This window comes from Pogona vitticeps, chromosome 7 (genome assembly GCF_051106095.1).
Source record: "Pogona vitticeps strain Pit_001003342236 chromosome 7, PviZW2.1, whole genome shotgun sequence".
In the NCBI taxonomy this organism is placed as follows: Eukaryota; Metazoa; Chordata; class Lepidosauria; order Squamata; family Agamidae; genus Pogona; species Pogona vitticeps.
Genome location: NC_135789.1, coordinates 3,273,249 through 3,292,649, shown reverse-complemented (window position 1 = coordinate 3,292,649; position 19,401 = coordinate 3,273,249). Strand labels below are relative to the sequence as shown.

The window sequence follows — 19,401 nt, the reverse complement described above, 5'->3', positions numbered from 1 at the left end:
CGTTTTCATTTTTCTTTTGATTTTGCCTGGCATTTCAGAGCTGCTGCGGCCCTAGGGTATAAAACTGACCCCTGGACTCTCCAAGAAGGTAAAGTTAGGGAATGTGGAACCTAATGTTGGTTTCATTCAATTTCTGGGTGAACAATTTTACTCATAATGTGTTTATTTTTTAAAAAACAGGAATGACAATAAATCAAGGTAAGTTAACCTTCCTCTTGGATGTATACTAGCCATTGGGGGGGGGGGGGGATGAGGGATAAAAAAAATTAGTGAAGTCCACCAAGCTATAGAAAAGTGCTTGTGTAGCCATTTGTGTTGGACTTGGAGACCCAAGTTCTTGTCACCTTTTTAAAGTCATCAAAACAGTGGAGGAATTTGAGGTTTACTTGGACTTCTCTGCCTCCCAGAACAACTGTAAAGATAATTCAGGGAAGAAAATCACAATTCTTGCCCTGAGCTCCCTTAAGGCGAAAGCCTTTTTTTAAGGTAGTTGAAATATCAAACCTAGTATTAGTGCTATGTGGCACAAGCATTAGACAAGCAGGCAGAAATGCAAAAAAAAAAAAAACACCGCGGCCCAACTTTTGTCTTTCGATTTCCCAACACCACCCTTTCTGTAGGGAGTGTGGCTTTGGCAGTTTTGGCCCAAGAAATAAGACTTCTGGACTGAGACAGCCAATTCGTTCCACTTTGTTCTAGCCAGGTATTTTCAGTGGTGCAATTAGGGTGGAAGAACAAGCTGAAGCAGAGCGAGGCACCTGTGCAGGCAAATTTAGGTATTACAGAAGGGGCAGAAAAAATTAGTTAATGAACATTAAGTTTTTCCTGCCCGGGGCATGGGTGGAGGAGGGATCTCCTCCCTCGGGTTGTTGACTTGGTGGGCCTCAGCAATGGGAGACCATGGCTCATCCTGCCAGCGCTGACCCCACCACGATTTTTTGGCCACTCTTGCTGTTACCTAAATGGCAGGTGGCATCTTAACCGAAGTCTCCACCCACACAAGGCGACAACCTGTTCCATTAACAACGCCAGACTGCAGAAACATTTCTTTTACTTTATTTACCTCACGTAAGAACTACTATTGTGTTTGCAGGTACCTCGGGCTGCACTGTGAGTCATACAACTTCCACACACGATGTAGAGAAAAGGTTTTTCTTGAGAGTTGGCGCTTAAAGCAGAACAAAATGGGAGAAATGATGCAATTTCCGAGCAAGACAACAACAGTAGCCGCTTTTCAGCTTAATAGCAGCTTTAGCACTTTACAGCTATTAAGCCTCCACACCTTTGGGATATCGGAGAGCTTTCCAACTTTTACAGCATGGTGACTCTCTCTCTTTCTCCTTTCTTGCTTTTTACTCAAGACGACTCAAACCAGTTAAGGCCAAAATGGTGCAAAGGGAAAAAGGGGAGGGCAGTGTATGTCCACAAGACACAGAGCTAAGCGCTTTTGAAAGCAGCAGGCCATCACTAGGGTTGTGTAATAAAGAGAGAGAAGATGATTAAGAAGACACACGGACGAGTTGTGGTTGTCTACAAGGGTGAGGACCTGCCAAACACGTGTTTCCCATCAGCTGCCTCTCTGCGGTACGCAGGTTACTAGGGGCTTTTTTTCTCATTTCTTCTAAATAGGTTGACTAGCGTTGTCAGCCACAATCGGGGCGAGTGGCCAAGGGACCCCCCCCCCCCCCGGGAGCCGAAGCGGTTTAGTTGACTTTAGGGTTCCTGAAGTTCTTGCCAGCAAAACGGGCCTTGCTCCCCAGTTCTTCTTCAATCCTAAGTAACGGAGTGGGAGAAAAAGAAAGAATACACATTTTTGAGGAAAAGGCAGTTGTCCGCAGGAGAGAGTGATCTGTCTGCTTTCAAAAGTTCGTCACCCCCTTAAATACTTCGTTGGTTCCAATGCCTTTAACTGTATTCTTACCTCAGAAGCTGGTTGTACTTGGCTAAGCGCTCAGAGCGGCAAGGAGCGCCAGTCTTGATCTGGAAGGAGCAACACATTGAGAAGCATTTTAAAAACATGACATTTATACAGTACCCTGCTTTTCTAGTACAGCAGCACCTCAAGGCAGCTTGTAAAGTTTTTTTAATGGAACATAAGCAAATAAAACCAATGTTTAGCTAAAATCTCAATCATATAAACCTGTCCCACCATGTATCAATAATACATGGTGGGACAGGTAACCATTAAGCAAAGTACATTAAAAATATTTACATTGCAAGGGGAGATTAAAAACAGCACAAACAAACAGCAAATGCCAGTCTTTAAAAAACCTGTTTTTCCTCCATTCTTAAAATCAATCAGAAGCAGATTGCAACATACAAGGCCTCTCCTGAAATTTGGTATTTTAAAGATCTTAAAGGTCTAGACAGACTCATAATGAGATCGTTGGTCCCTCCAATAGCCAGACCTCGTTATTGAGGGCTTTAAAGGTTGAAACCATTACAAAGGAGAAAAGTGGCTCAGAGCTGACAGATAACAGTGTGGTTTCAAGCGTAGTGTGTTTTGCAATGATTCAATCTCCTTCTGCTTCCTCTGGTGGGCTCTTAAGTGATCGGGGACACTCTGTCTGAAATCCTCCAGCTAGGCTGAGAAAATCAGAAGAGAGCATCCTCTTCTGGGTGGCTCTCACCCAGCAAAATGTCTTACCCGGGCTTAGAAAACTATGCTGCTTCCTTGTGAGACCTTGGAGGGGGCGGAATAGCCAAAAAAAGCCTTCCCAGAATTCCCCAGCCCTAAGGATGATGGATCTACATCCTGAAGGTATCCTCCTCCACCATCATGTGTATTATTCTCTGGAACAAGCCTCTCCAAGTTACAGAAATAACAGTATATGCTCTATCTTAAAGGTCCAACTTTTACTCATTGTAGAGTCCTTCACTTGTTCAGTCACACAGGTCATTTTTCAACATACGTATTTTTCATTCCAAGCCGCAGCACCCTCCCTGATGGGGTGCCACCTACCTGCCCAGTGCACAGCCCCACCACCAGGTCTGCGATGAAAGTATCTTCGGTCTCTCCCGAACGATGGCTCACCATCACGCCCCAGCCGTTGGACTGGGCCAGCTTGCAGCTGAAGGAGAAAGAGACACGGCCATGTGAGAGTCCCAGCTGACACACCACTAGGGCATTCGGCAACAGGACCGCCTCCCACCCTTGCCCCATATTTTAAGACTGAGTTTTACACACACTTGGGGCTACGCTGCCACCTACTACCTAAATTTCTCTGTGAAGGAGGATTTCAAAAAATCATACAAGGCAGTGGCCAAGATGCCCTGAGGGATCCTCGGGTGGTTTTTGTGGGCCTCAGTCTGTTCCAGCTGTTTTATCATGAAAAAAAAGGGGGAACCTGTATTTCTGAAAGGTCTCCAGGAATGACAGACCCTCTTTTAAATAGGTTACAACGCCTCCCCCCCCCCCCATGTTTCTCACACACATAAACCACCAATTTTTCAAAACTGGAAGTAAATTTCTAGACACCTCTTGTTTTGCTTTCCACATTGGGAAGGATTTTTGATTGTCTGCAGAAAGTCTCAGGTGTGGAAAATGTGGCCCTGGCAAAAGGCGACGAGGGATCATGCAAGCAGGATTCCCCCAGTCTCTGGAGATTTCATGCCCTGGAATCTTACATGGGTGTCAGCACCTACTTCAACCTCTCCCCACCCCCACCCCGCCAAAACAGAAGACCGACTTACGCCTGGAGGGACTCCGTGACGGAGCCAATCTGGTTCACTTTGAGCAGCAAACAGTTGCAGGCTTTCTCTTCCACGGCCTTCGCAATGCGCTTCGGGTTGGTCACCGTTAGGTCATCACCTACCACCTGGATGCCCACGCTGGCCGTGAACTTCTTCCAAGCCGCCCAGTCGTCTTGGTCAAAGGGGTCTTCGATGGAAACCACTGAGACAGGGAGGAGGAGGAGAAAAAAGACCCCCATGTCATGACTAGGTGTCAGGATGAGGCCTTGACTTCCTTTGTCCCTATGACCCTAGCACAGGGTCTTCCCAGGGACCCTTCCAAGATGGTAGAACCACCTCTCAAGAAAGGATTGGCTACCCACCGGCCCCCAATTATCATTCTTCAACCCAATAACAGAAGCACAAAGTACTTTTTCAATGGTTTTCAAACAGCTTGTAATGCAAACATTACTTAGTTCTGTGAACTGTTTAACTGCACTTTAATACCTCTGTGCTTTTATCTGCACCTCGCTTATAATTTCATGGGCCAACCTGTCCTTGGCTCACAATTAAAATAATTATCTGTGTGTTCCAGCCCTGGGGCAAGGGCGTGGAAATGATCCCTGTGGACACAAGGGGGGGTTCCCCACTGTAAAACTCCCAGAGTCCCAAGCCTTTGGGAGTTCCAGTTCCAAATCCCGGCTTTAACACAGCACTGGTGTCACGCCAGCACTCCTGGGAAACTATGTCCTCTTCAGGACATAAGATGGCCATTATATCCTACACACCACAGAATTAAAGAACAACAATGAATCAGGAGTAAAGAACGCCACATCGCTCACATAGAGGTTTCTGACTGGTCTTTTAGGAGTCCCCTGAAAAGGAAGCAGCCCCCAGTCTCATACAGACACTAAGACAGCACTCATACCTGGGTAGTTTGCAACGAAGCCCTTGTAGAGGTCAGCCAGCTGGTCATGGGTGATGTACCTGCTTGGGTCATCGGGTGACTTGAAGTCCAGGTCATACTTGCCATCGCGGTAGAATTCGGAAGCCGCCACATCCATTCCAATCACAACCTTGTCAGTATAGCCTGCCTTACCGATAGCCGTCTTCAGCAACTCCAGAGCTAGGAGGAGCCATAAAACAGGTTATAAGCAATAAGCTAAATCTGAAAAGCCTGTTGTATAGGGATGGGCCATTCAGCTTTTACAGGCTCCCAAATCCCAGAATTCTCCAGGCTGAGCACAATTTAGATGTGGCTCTGGCAGGTGGAAGTCCCAGGATGGGAGAATTCTGGGAGTTCACACCCAAACCAAAATAGAAAGAGACAGGTCTAGTTAGCAATCATCACATCTCATTAAAGTCAATTCTAACTCAAGGTGACCCTTTTCAGGGTTTTCCAGGTACAAAAAGAGGTAGGTTTCCACTTCCCTTCTTCTGGGGAGGCATCTCTGGGACTGTGCAGCTGGCCCAAGGCCACCCAGGCTTCTTCCAGGAGGCCCAGTTGAGGAATCAAACTCCCAACCTCTGGCTCCACACTCAGATACGTAAAGTACTGAGCTACCCAGCCAGCTACAAGTCTAGTTAGGTCACCAAAAAAAAAAAAAAAAAAAAAAAAGGAAAACCTTCCACAGTTTTCCTCCCAAGTCTGGACCACATTCTCAGCAAAGCAGAAAAACCTTCCAGACCACAGAGGCACAACAGGCCACACCCACAGCCTGTCATACAGCTGTATTCTTTCCTTGGAAGCCACCCAGAGTAGCGGCTTGTCAGATGCATGGGGTAGAAGTTTAAATAGACAAACACCCAAAATAAAACAAGTCCTCTCCTCTCCACACTTTTTTTACCTTCCTTGTTTTCCAAGATGTTGGGTGCAAAGCCGCCCTCGTCACCCACGTTGGTGGCATCCTTCCCGTACTTCTCCTTGATGACATTCTTGAGGTTGTGATACACTTCCGCCCCGATCCGCATGGCTTCCCTGAAGCTCTCAGCACCAATGGGGAGGATCATGAATTCCTGCATGGCGAGCTTATTCCCGGCGTGGGACCCACCGTTGATCACGTTGAATGCCTTGAAGGTAACCAGATCAAAAGCAAGAAGATAAAACCAAACCGTTAATGATTTCACTTCAACTTATTTCTACTTGCTGTCCGTAACTCCCATAAATGGGACCTCTCAGAAGGCAGCTTATGTATCACATTTAGAGGAGAATTCCTGCCTTTGGGCTTTCGACAGAAGACGCAGCATCAAAGGAAAGGGGGGTGAGGAGGGGAAAAGCCGCAAGAATATTACAGCAGGACTCCTGCATCTGTGGGAGATCACCCCCCTGCAGATTCTCAAAAACATGGATTATAGTGAATGCTGTAATAAGGAAAGCTACACACAACAGGGTCTTTGGCCCTCCCTAGTGGCCAGTTCTGGTAACTTCATAGTTAGAAATATATGTGCATTTATGGGGTTTTTCATTTAATATTTCAGATGGTGGATAAGTGAATCAGCGGATACTGAACTGTGGATAAGGTATCTGTAGGAAAACACAGCATTCCAAAGCCATTTACATTTCTAGGCCTTAAAGCGTAGGAACACAGATACCCCTCTCCATGACTTATTTGAAATGTTTTGCTTTATAGCTTAACTTTCTCCCAGACAGATAATTCAAAGCAACTAGGAGAAATTCTTTTTCTACATCAAGTAGACATCTTCCAGAATGGGGATTCTTCTTCACTCATACACACACAGGAGAAGAGAATCTTCATCTCATGTATAACAGGATAGTCCAAGAAAAACTTACAGGGACAGGCAGAATGACATCCTTGTTCCCAGCCAGGTCTGCAATGTGACGGTACAGGGGGACCCCCTTCTCAGCCGCGCCGGCCTTGCAGACGGCTAAGGAGACTCCCAGAATAGCATTAGCACCAAACTTGGCTGTAATATAAAAAAGCGGGGGCGGGGAGAGAGAGCAATGTTATTTGCTTGCAAATACGTCTCCTTTCTTATTGTATTCCCATTTGGAAGGAGCTTCTCAGGGAATGTGCCGTCCTGCCTCCACCCCTGGGTTTTACATCCGCTAACAGAAATTTGCTCCCAAGCCAACTAGTAACGGGGGGGCGAAGGTTGGTACACAACCCCAGAGCTGTTTCCAACCCCCAAGATACGTTTGCTGTAGAATCGACTTACATTTGTTCTCTGATCCATCCATCTCCAGCATCAGCTTGTCGATCTTCTCTTGTTCCACCACACTGACGTTCTGCAGGGAGGAAAAGGAAGCAGCCCACAAAAACCATTAAGGCACCAGCGTGATCCCCGAGGCCAAGGGGTGGGGTGGGGGAACTTGCAGGACCAGTCCTACCATCGGCCAGAACCAGGCAATGACCTTTAGTAGCCAATGTCAACAGTGTGTGTATGGTGAAGGTATAGGAGTTTATGAATGAGAAATTTACTTATTGTCATGCAACAGATATTGTTCTGTTGTGCTACTTGAATGGACTGATAAAATAAAATGAATAGAACATTTTTAAAAATTATATTATATACTGAATGGGCAATGTGTTACAGTTGCCCAGTGCCACCAAAATGGCCTGTATTTCATTTTACCTTATCACAGACGGGCTTTGTTACACCACCTACTAATTTTTACCAGATTATAGAGTTATAAAGATTAGATAAAACTGAATTAAGGTACAAAAGACAACAATGAGTTCCTCCAGTCACCGGTGTCACATCTGTGTGTTATTTCTACCAGGCACCCACCACACTCCAATGTCCATTCCTAAGATTATTTGCACAATGAGCAACATGCATTTATATTATTCATGCATATGTCCACAAACAAATAATTTGCCAATGGGAAGGTGCTTAGAATGACTTTTTTTTCTTTTTAAACACATATGCAAAAAAAACCCCATCTCCATTTAAAATGAAGTCTATAGACAGCTCAGCTTGCACTAAAGGGTTAGTGAAATAAGGAATGCTTCCTACCTTGTTAACCAGTGCAGGTGCAATTGTTTTATTGACGTGCTCAACAGCTTTTGAGACACCTGGAAGGAACAAGCGAATCCATCACTACTCCAACTCACGGAACACCAAAGCAGGCATTAGTAGAGGATCAACTTGAGTCACAAGTTACAACCCCAACCGCCTGACCCTCAAGGCGAGACACTCAAAGAGTGCAAAGCACTTATAAATTATTATTATTTTTCTTAAATTATCAAAGGCCCAGTTTAAGTTCACGGGACGTAGCCATCGTCTAGGAATGCCTGCCAACAAGGTTAGTTCTGAAGGACCATGCGTGGAAGAGGAGATGCCCTGAGCCTGGAGGCTGCACTGCAAACCCGCACCGGTTACCTGAGTACACAACGCTGGAGCCAGGAATTCGTTAACGTATTTAACGGCTCGGGAGACACCTGCTCGGAACCAAGTCAGCCAGGAGAGGGAGAGAGAGAGAGAAAGGGAGAAAAATGAACCCCCACAAGAGAACACAGAAACTGTCCATGCAAAGGGAAGAGAGGGACACACATGGGGGACACAGAGCAAAGAGAAAGGAAAAGACCCTTCCGGCATGGAGCACCACCGTCGGACTCAGGCGCGGAAAGCAGGAAAGGCTTAAGGGGAAATACAAACTGCTCGTGGTCCTGTCAAAAGAGTTTAGACATGTCTGGTGCATGACAGAATTTGGGTACCTCCTCTCGTTCCTGAATACAGACAGTCCGAGGAGCAAGCTTGCAATCCCTTATTCATGCACAGCATTATCCCCCTTTTTTGAAGTGAACCACCGAGATGTTTTGTAAAGCTTTGATGAGGCTCACAGCTGTAGACCCAGATGTTTCATGCAAGCAGCCAAAGCTTAACTAATTGAATGCGGGGTGCCAGGAAACATCCGTTTGACAATAGTAAACCGGTTTTAAAATGAAAAAAAAACTAGGGATATATATATATATGGGTTGGCTGTTAACACTGCGCAAATTCAATCCAGAGAACCTGCAAAGATCTTACAGAAAACCACTCTAAAAAGCAACCAGCTGTCAAACTAATGGTTCAAATATACAGCTCCCCCACCACCTTAAATTGGGATTAAATTCAGAATCTGCATACAGAAACCAGAGTTCCCCCAGCCACAGAGCGGCAACACCAAGTCTAAGCAGTTTTTGGTTCCCAATGTCGTATTCTAAAGCAGATTATAGTCACAGCCTCCAAATCTGTTAGTTTTCTTCCCCTCTCTCTGCCTATTTCAGATTATGGATTCATTTGGGACAGGGACCCTTGTCTGTTTTGCCAAAGGGCTCCCCATAAAAACCTGATGCTAAGGGTCTTGGAATGATGTAAGCTGCCTTGGCTCCTCCTTAAGGAGAAAGATGGGACAGAAACATTTTAAATGAATAAATGCGTAATTCTGAGCAAAATGCAGGGTGGTCTTCATTCCACAAGTACATCAAGCCCTGAAGAGGCAGGCACTTCTAATATTTTTACAAACGTATTAAAGTAAGACGAGAGAAAGCCAACAGCATGTGGCGGCCACACTCAAGACATTATAAGGAGGCTATATGAACTTAGAATTCAATACCAAATGCTGCATAATTGCTTTACCCAACAGATACCTGGTATGCCTCTCCCAAGAAAGAACTGAGCTGGGGATTATTTGGGATGACAAAGGCGCCTTGCAGTAAGTCTTTACCCAGGACGACTAAATTCGCCACCGGCTTTATTCAGACAGAGGTCCGCTCTCTTTGCAAGGCTGAACAAAGAGCCCTTTCATCACAATCCTTTTGCAAAGGGGGCTCGGCCACCCTCGGGAGGGACCGACGGGAGAAGCCTTTACAGTACGGAGCGCAGCCAGGCCAAGGTAGAGGAGACCAGTGACGTTCTTGCGGGAGGCTTTACCTTTTCCCAAGAAGCGAGTCTTGTCATTGTCCCGAAGTTCCAGGGCTTCGTAGATTCCAGTCGAAGCCCCGCTTGGAACAGCAGCCCTGAAAAGACCTGAACGGAAGAGAAGAAAGATGTTAACTGGGGGGTGGGGGAAACCCCTGGAATAGCAGGTTATTTAAAAAATATAAACATGGTCTTTCTCCCCAGAGCTTGAAGTGTAGACACAGGTCTCCTCTTGTCTTTACAAGCACCCTGGGAGGCCGCTCAGGCTCTGAGAAAAAGTGACCCTCTCAAGCTCACCCCGGGGAGTTTCCTTGGGACCAGAAAGGGGCTCTTCCCCCCCCCCCCCCCAGGTCCTGGCTCACAAGCAGGGTGGCCTTCCAGCCGAGAAGAACATGGGCAGAAGTTGTTTTTCTACCCCCAGAATAGAGAGCACGCCTGGAGAAGCCTCGGCGTTCCAACTTCCCCCAAGTTCTGGCCAGCCTGGCCCAAGGTGCCCCATTGATGGGACTCCGATCCCAAAGCCCCTGCCACGGCAAAGTTTCCCTCACCACCACCACCTTCATGTAGGGCAGTGGCTCCTAAACTTGGGTTCCCAGATGTTCCTGAACTACAACTCCCAGAAACCCTGGCCAGCCCAGCTTGTGGTCAAGGCTTCTGGAAGTTTTAAGCCCAAGAACATCTGGGGACCCAAGGTTGGGAACGACTGATGTCGCCGGATGCTGCCCTGTCTTGGAAGAGCAGGCCAAGCCCAGAGGATTTACCTTAAAAGCTATTCCGGACAAGTTTTCCCTACCAAGAGTTATCCAAGGGACCACTCCGTTTCCAGGCACTGAAGGACTACAACTCCCAGAGATCTTTGCAGGGCAAATGTAAGCCACTGGTAAGGTTCTAGAGCCCAAGGAAGGGCTGAAAAGCAGATCACCCCCGTTCACCTATAATTTCAAATGCTGCCCATGAACACAGGAAAAGAACGAGGAAGGGGTGAGGGCAATTCTGAATGCGATGAATCAAAATCCCAGGGAGACCCCAGGCTGGCCGATGGACCTGGCACAAGATGAACAGGCTAGGCTTCTCCTTCAAATGTTGTATCCCAAGAGGGAAATGTAAGTCTTTAAGGGGCCACAGAACCCCACGGCTTTTCCAAACATGGGTAGGTTTACTGTTCTTCTCGAGGATTCTTGCTTAAGAGACAGCTCTGGGATAGACGTCCTGGTGTGCCAGATTCCCATTTTTTTCCAGTTCATGAGCCAGAACCAGGCAGTGGCGAGAGACCAATTTTCCCCCCTGCCTATTTTCTGTGGAAGACTCATTAGGAAGACCCTAACTATTTTTAATAAGACAAAGGCTGGCCCTCCTATAAGCCTGCCGCCAGCTATTATATGTGTTCATCTCCCTGGCCCGAGCCAGTTCCTGCTTTACACAAAAGAAGCGGCTGGTTCTCTATGGCACGGAGCTGCGAGTAACAAAGGAGGGTGGCGAAGGGAGCGTGGGTCAATGTACGAGGAGGCCTTGCCGTGAAAGAAGCTGGGAGGCGCGCTTGCTTTTTTTAAAAAGGGGGCAACCCCAATTATAGCAGAATTGCTAGCAAGAAAAGGCTATGGAGCCAAATTGCATAGTCATCGTACCCAAAAGCGGACAAATGCTATCATTAGGACATGCAGGAAGCAGGTTTAGAAAGATGTCCCAATGCTTCCTGTTAAACCAGAGATGGCAGCCACCAGAATTAGTAGAAGCACCAAGGATGCTTCGGAACGGTGGTGTGTGTGTGTGTGTGTTATTCTATATAAGAGGGCAAACCAGGGACACGGAAGGGAATTTAAATTGGGCAGACAAAGCCAGCTTTGGAAGGAGACACAAAACGGATGGACAGACATCAAGCCAAAAGAGAGACAGTGACTCATTCATTCAGAACGCTGGCTCGGCCTTTCGTGTGTGCCTCCAGGGGCTCTGGAAAGGTTCTGTGCACCCTTAAGCAGGGTGTGTGCAAAAAAACACCCCTGGCTGGGATTATGGGAGTTGCAGTCCAAGAAATCCAGGAAGACCCCGGCTGGGGCAGGCTTTGTAAGCATCAGGGACAAAAAAAACTGGTGCATGTTTGGGAAATACTGTAAGCTTATTTGTAGAGAAAACAAGCCCTGGTTTAATCAAGGCCTAACTCAACAATTTCACAAATGGAATGTCCTCAATGAGAAAATGGAAAGAAAACAAGCCTGAACACAGAAACCGAACAGAAAAGACTCGTGAGCCTAGACTGACCATTCCCTACCTTCTCTGCTAGATTTCTGTTTGCAGGGGCTTTTTAAACATAGTGCAGTTAGTGAGGGTTTTTACCCTCCCTCTGCAGACCCAAGTGACAGCCCATCCTATCATCTTTGTACACTCAGATTTAGATTCCCCCCAAAAAAGGGGGGGAGGAAATAAAGTCAACCCACCACCTCTATTTGCAATGCCACCCTTCATTCTAAAAAGGATTTCTCATTCCGTGGCTGGTTCTGAGAGTTTCTCTTCCAAACTGTAAGGGCCGCACCTCCTCATTTAATTCCAAAGTATCAGGTTGCTGGCCAAGCCACTGAACTAGAAGCAACTGGACGGCATCCATCAAGGGCTACAGTATCAGGCTACCTTATGGTGGAAGCAACTGGACTCATTTATTTTTACCGTCCACTGCTGGGTGCTATTTTGCTACAGCGATGCAATCATGGATGGATGTGCCTCCCTCCAATCTGAATAACCACCCACCTCTATGCTCTCATGCACCCTTTTCATACCCTCTGAAACCTGGTGCAAAAACAGTAATAAATGTGATAAGAAGCCGCTTTCTCCTGCTAAAGAGGCTTGTGTTCCCCCATTAACCACAGAGAATACAGGAAGGTCTTTTTCAGGTACCAAAAGCAAACACACACACCCCTTTCCATTCTCTCTGGCAGCCAAAAGAGAGGCCAGTGGTGAAAGCCAACACAACCTCTGTGTTCGAATTGTTTTAAACAGGTCCGTCATTAATAGCTCACAGAGGAACAATGCAGCGTTGTGGAGAGGCGCTGTGGTTAGGTGTTGGGACTGGGGCACGCAGGCCCCAGGCTGACTCTTCTATCAAAGCAGGAGATTTACTAGGTGGCCTTTTAAAAGTCTCAGTGGCTCTTGCACTTATTCCCCAGCGCTGCTCCCATGTACGATGCCTGGCGCCCACACCAGAGATGGTGTTTTGTGCCAGTTCTGCCGTTGTTCCAACAGGTGTTCCACGGTTCCGAGCCCTGCCTCCTCCAGCAGGCACCCACTCAAGAGGCAGCACCCAGAGGAGGCGGGGCAAGGAAGGTGAGGCCTTTGAGTGGACACCTGTCAGAGGAGGCGGGGCTCGGAACCCCAGAACGCCTGGTTTGGTGGGCACGAACCACCAATGTGTGCCCACTCTTAACTCACACCAGAATTCAGGAGGAAGATAAATGTAACTAACAAAGCCCATGTTGGGGGAAGAGATAACCTGATCCAGAGAATTCAAAATCAGACTCAGCCAAAAGCCTGAAGTACAGTGGTGCCTCGCTTAGCGATGTTAATCCATTCCATGAAAAATGTTGCTTAGCGATTTCATCGCTAAACGGAATAAAAAAAGCCCATAGAAACGCATTAAAACGTGTTTAATGTGTTCCTATGGGCTTAGAAACTGACCTTATGCGAAGATCCTCCATAGGGGCGGCCATTTTCAGTGCCTCTAAAGCGAGGCAAAACAGCGGGCGGCCATTTTGTTTTTCCGGCAGCCATTTTGGAACCATCGATCAGCTGGTCAAAAATGGGAGCTTTGTGATTATCGCTTCCCCGCAATCATCGCAAAGCAATTTTCCCCCATAGGGGCCATCGCTAAGCGATCGCTCTGGCGATGGCCAAAACCCCATCGCTAAGCGATTTCATCACTCAACGGAGCGATTGCTAAGCGAGACACCACTGTAGTAGGCATATGTGTTTGTTTTTTTAAACACACTTTATGGCTTGGTGATGTCATGGCATGTTAAGAAGAGAAGGCACGCCTTTTGGTGCTTATTCAGCTAGATTAATACTGGGGAAAAACCCAGCTTTTCCCAGGGTCAGCAAACTCAGGCCCTCCAGCCCACTGCTGGAGTTCCAACACCCATCATCCCTCACCACAAGCATTCTAGTGCAGGCGGGAATTGTGGCCCCCTCCGTGGGGGCTAAGCCCAGGAGCCTTCAATACGGGCACCAGAAGAGCAACCCACTGCTTGCTAAATATTGGAAGCAGGCTCCAGGGAGGCCATAAAGGTGCTGGGCTATCTTCCCCGAGGGGCTCACCTTTGGAAGTGTAGAGATCTACCTCAACGGTGGGATTCCCACGGGAGTCGAAAATTTCACGAGCTTTAATCTTTTGGATGGACATGTTGGCTGTCTGGAGAACAGGAAGAGAAACAGAAATGCAGGAGTTTAAAGATTAAAATGCTAGCCCACTGCACAAACAGCTTGACGGTACACGAAGCTGCCTTATACTGTCTTATAACCAGTCCTTTTTAACTTAGCATTGATGGCAAGGAGTTTCCTCAAGTTTCCTCCTGGCCCATTTCACCACAAATCCCATTACCACATACTGGTTAGGTGTGATGGGAGCCACCGTCCAACACAGAAGGCAGCAGCTTGGGGGGAAGGCTGCTTGACAACACTAAAAAAATGCCCCTTGGATCCAGACTAGCTGGCAAATTTCTAGCCCACAAGAAGATCTGGACTGGATGTAGCTCAGAAGGGCCGGGAAAAACAGAAAACTGACTACCTTTAAACTTCTTTGAGATGTTGTTTGTACACTAGTAAGCACTAGTTCCTAATCTGTTTAATCAATTCCCTTACCAGTGATTTTATTTTATTTTTTATTTGAATCTCTGGGTGCGTAACATCTGAATTTTATTTATCCTTTTTGCAGAACACAAACAACTTTAAATAAAGTGGGCATCCAAATTTTATTTATCCTTTTTTGCAGAACGCAACTAACTTTAAATAAATTGGGCAGAAGAGGGCGGAACCCTCCATAACCTCCCAAAAGCTAATTTAGGCCACTCATTCCATTATTAAACGCCTTTCCAATGCAAGAAAGCCAGACAGATTTAATGCAGCCGGTGACTTAACTTAATGCTAAGCTAATCAATTTCTAGCACGCACGACTCTGTGCCTTCCAGTGGCAGTTTTGCCCCTCCTGGAATCACATCCTTACAGAAAAAGGATCCAGAGTTTGTAGGAGGTGCTATGTGTATGGAAAACTGCAGCTGGAGAGGAACGCAAAAGATAATTTCACCTTTTCCGCCGGACAAGGTACTCACAGCACATCTGCTCAGCTGCCTAACCAGACTATACAGAGGCGGCTGCATGTCTCGGATGTCCTTGAGTCCGACCTCATCACAAGCGCCTCCCCTTCCTGCACCGCTCAGCCAGCTTATTCACACTGCAGCTGTTCCCGGACGGTGTGCCCTTTTCTCTTTTAACCCTCCTCCTTCCATCTCCCAGTTTTTTGGAGGAGGGACTGGGAACGACATCACCCCCAACATCCCAACCAGAGTGAAGGAATTGTTTTGGAAAACAGCTTTCTCTTTATTTGGAGGGGAAAAAAACTGAGATAAAAGTTTAAAAGAATTAAAGCCATTCGGCCTTCTTTTAGCCTGCTGGATTGGGGGGGGGGTTGTTGATGGGCATTGTATTGAGGGGGCTCCATCAGGTTGGGCGAGGAAGGGCAGGGCACGTGACAAGTCAAGCAGGAATCTGAATAAAATGGACTCTCTCTTCTCACTTGCCTGTCCATCTTGTGGGTTTTATTTTATTGCAAAGCTAGGACTGCAATTTCCTGTCTCAGGATGTCTCATCGTGCTTTGTGACTCAGCATTTCATGTAACAGGGGAAAAAATTCACTTCAAAAAAAAATTCTAATACCGGAATCTGAATTATGCTTCACCCCATCCCCACCCCAATAGGTCTCTACGCAGATTCCCAAGGAAGAGATTTCTTCTCTCCGGGTCTCTCCAGGTCCAGATTTTTGTGCTCCCTCTTCTTTCAAGCAAGGATTCTGATCATTTGCCAAGTCTGCAAATGTTTCCTCCCCTTCCCCTCCCAAGCCAGACACCTTCCAAAGAGCCTGGACAACCCCCTTCATTATCCCCAACCAACAGCCATCTCACGGAGGAGGCGGCAGCCAAGAGAGGTTGCTGCCAAAGGATCCAAAAGGAGAGCAATTTAAATTTAAATTTTTCTTTTTTACAAAGATTTTCCAATAAAGTACACATCTGTAGAGGTGTACTATTCATCTTGGCTATTTCTAGGCTTCTCCCTGCTCCTGAAAGAGCCGCTCTCACTGCCTTACTGGGCTAACCCATTTAAAATTCTTTCTCCGCACCTGCAGGATGAACAAACGGGAACTCTGAGCTTGCAGGATGGGTGTAACCACTTATCTAAGATCTTTTCATTTTTAAATGGTCCCCGAGGACAGGGAGGCCTGCTCAGTTTCCCATTGTGCCACATTAAGTTCACTTTCAGCCTCTTTCACTAACCCTAACCTACCTCATGGCTTTCTTGTAAAGGAAGATAGCAGGTTACCTTGAATTTACAGCTCCCCACCAGTAGAAATCTAGCACACAAAATAGGCAAACCTTTCCTTGATGAGCTAGTTTTCTACTGGAAGGGGGTAAGCTTAAACAGCATTTTAACTAGACACTGGAGGAAACAGAGACAATACTACATACACACTACTTCCAATGCTATGTTCCCTACTGTTCAGCTTCTGCAGGAGGGTGGGGCCTTGGAACCGATTTTCCCCCTAATACCATGGTATGGCAATTAAAGTGACACAACTTTTTTTTCACGATTTTTGCTTTGTGTTTTTTGTTTCACAGACTAAAACGGCTAGAACTTCAAAAACAAACAAGACATGCATCTTTCCAAGGTACATCTGAGGTGGGCAGTCAGCCATTCCCGGGCACACAGATTTTTAAAAGGCAACCCAGATAGTGGATGGAAGACTTTAACACTAAATATTTGGGAAGACGGAGATGAAGGACAGCTGGTGTTGAAAGAAGGTTAAGGTCAAAGCCCAGGTACGAACCTGCTGTAAATCATTAGACAAGATCACACAGGTTTCATCAGCAGAGAACAGAGTTTGAAGAGTTAATGCGGCATGCTTTCAGGGCCAACAAGCATGTTGTAATAACTCTGTAAGTCTTTTAGGCAACACAAGACTCTTCCAACGTTTCTGCTTCAATTAATCAGGAAGTTGTTAAAGTCAGCAGGTTTTAACTCTGATTGCAAGGGGTCTTAACTCTGATTTCTGTAAAAGCCGTTTGCAGTAAGGTGGTGCTGAGCCATTTTTCCTTGCAAAGGTAAAATCCCCACCTCTTCTAAGAGAAACGATCCCCAGACCAAGGACAAACTGCTCTGCTGCAATGAAGCAGTGACGCAGGTCCTTTACTCATACTCCACAGGCGCTTAGGGATACTAGCCAGCAAAAGAGGAGCAGCACAGATTCACTGTGTTAATCACAGGGTGGTGTGGTTTTTTTTTTAAACACTTCCTCCAGGCACTTTTAGCACATGGCTGCATCTTTCCGTGCAACCTGGCAACTGCCACCCACATAAATCAATGCGCCGAACCCCCACCCACAGAAGGCACATGGCACGCAAAGCATGTGCAGTCTTTTGCCAGTGGCTCCTAATCTGCTTGGCTAGAGCCTTCTATTCCTACCTCTTTGACTTTGGCAGAGATCCTATTTTTGTTTTTTTACTGTAACTATCCCCAAACCCCTGCATAAGGGCTCTCATAAGGGTTCACAGACTTTAGGCCCTAAGCAGGAATCAAAGTTACACGTGAGAAAGTGTTTGGTAATCTGTTAGATAAGATCCTTTTTAAATTATTATTAGTTCAGCACAGCCCTCATTTAGGAAAAAAAAACTTTGGAGAGATTTCATAGGGCACCTTGTAACATTTATACTGACAGGGGAAACTGGGCTTAAGTAACTACTAATGCAGTGAAAGGGAAATAGAGATCCGTTTTGTAAGAATGGATTGCGATCCCACCAAAAAAAAAATCTTGGTTCTTTCGCTACTCCTGCTCCACCCAAGCTATGGGGATAGGCCAGGAAGCAAGGAGGCTTCCTAAGGCGGGCACAATTTCCACCTCTCGGGTTGCCGGATTGGGCCTCACCCTTCCAAGCAAGGATTGCAATGCGGAGGGAAAAAGAAATCAGGGCATCCAATATTGCGTTGAGGGTTTTTTTGAAACTAACTTCCTCAATTACCCCAGTAATTGAGCTTCATCCCCTCTCCAAGTTTTCTTTCCATGAGTAACCTTCGGGGAGAAGACTGGAAAAATAAAATTCTTTGGAAGGGGAGAGAAAAGGGGTGTTCGGATCAGGGGCATCCTCAAACTTTGTGCTAAATTTCCCCCCAAAACCACCATTCTCGCCCCACCCCACCCAAGACGGTGGTGCACTAGCACCAGGCCATCCACACCTGTAACTCTTCCGCCTCCACCGCCAATTGTGCATCTCGTGGAGATGGCTAGAGAGGAGTATCGGTCTGGTTTTACGGGCCTCCATGGGCTTTCCCAAGGACCGGATCTCCCTCAACGTCCGGGGAAACGATCCACGCTTCGAAGGCCGAGATTTGGGGAAGAGAAGGGAAAAACAAAGCGCCTTCCTTTGTTCCCCCCCAAGCCAGAAACGCGTTCCTGCGGAATGCAACGGCCGCGGGACCCATGCACCCCGCTTGGGCATTGCAGACGCCTCCCACGCCTCGCTTTTCTCTTTCCAACTCAGGCTCCGGTTTGCACCATTTTTTTGCAAATATTCCCTTCCTCTCCCCCATGCAACCGCTTGGTGGCTCGTTACAAGACTCTCAACTGTGGGGCTATAAATTATCCTCCCCGTTCATGCACTTCCTTTCGAGGCCCGGTACTTAACAGGACTTGACCCCCTCCCCCCAAAAAAGTAAAAGATAATAGCTGTATTCATATAATAATAATAGATTACCGGGTAAACGGTGCAATCACTCCCTGCTGGCGTTCCCGGGCAACTGGGGAAGAGCACCTCGTCTCGCGCGGAACTATAGGCCGGTCCATGCAAATGAGGTGCCCGCATCTCGGCTTCTCACTGGCTGGACCGGGCCGTTCGGTTCTTCCTGATTGGTCGGGACGCGCCTCTCGCCCGAGCAGTCTTGGGGCGCGTGCGCTACGTGCCCAAGCCGGCTTCGCTTGCCCGGAAAAGGCCTTTTAAAGTTTGTGGGGTTTTTTTTAATGTTAAGAATGGAAAATCCCCATTTTGGTGGTAGTAGGTGCTCGGCGCTGTACCTCCAGGTTTTTCTCATGATTTTTAAAGGCCCCCCGTAAGCAATAGTTGCATAGTAGCACAATCCAATCCCGCCCAAGAGGGAACAGAAAACTAGATTTTAAATATTTTTGTTAAAAGTTTTTTCAGCATATTAAATCCATAGTCTCTCGTCCAACATGGCACTTCTAAGAATGTTATTATTATGAATAGAGTAATTAAATTTTATTTAAACAAACAAATTCCAAATACATGCACACACACCCCAAAGACTGACTGCTACAGGCGTTTTGAAACAATCTTTTAAAAAATGGATTTGGAGCAAGGACCCCATTGCTCATGGAAAGAAAACAGTGATAATAATAATATTAATCATAATATTACTTATATTATGCTCTACACCGGAATGCATTCCAATAAAATCAATAATTAACATGCAACACAGCATTTAACAACAACCTTAATGTTTATTTATTTATTTATTTATTTATTTATTTATTTATTTACATCCTACCTTTGTTCAGTTATGGAGGATGTCAGGATGTCGTTAGGATTCTTCTTCTTAGCAGTC

The 19,401-nt window shown here is 46.5% G+C and overlaps 1 protein-coding gene across 1 annotated transcript; it reads right to left on the bottom strand.

The window, feature by feature from the left end:
• Positions 1 to 1,040: 1,040 nt before the first annotated feature.
• Positions 1,041 to 18,668, bottom strand: ENO1 (enolase 1). Its single transcript, XM_020782246.3, has 12 exons — positions 18,537 to 18,668; positions 13,837 to 13,930; positions 9,550 to 9,645; positions 7,651 to 7,709; positions 6,850 to 6,919; positions 6,464 to 6,597; positions 5,520 to 5,742; positions 4,601 to 4,798; positions 3,694 to 3,895; positions 2,963 to 3,071; positions 1,922 to 1,980; positions 1,041 to 1,773 (listed from the first exon to the last, which is right to left on the bottom strand). Exons 1-12 carry the CDS (start codon positions 18,642 to 18,644, stop codon positions 1,704 to 1,706), a joined length of 1,422 nt encoding a protein of 473 aa, XP_020637905.3. The 5' UTR covers positions 18,645 to 18,668; the 3' UTR covers positions 1,041 to 1,703.
• Positions 18,669 to 19,401: the final 733 nt, after the last annotated feature.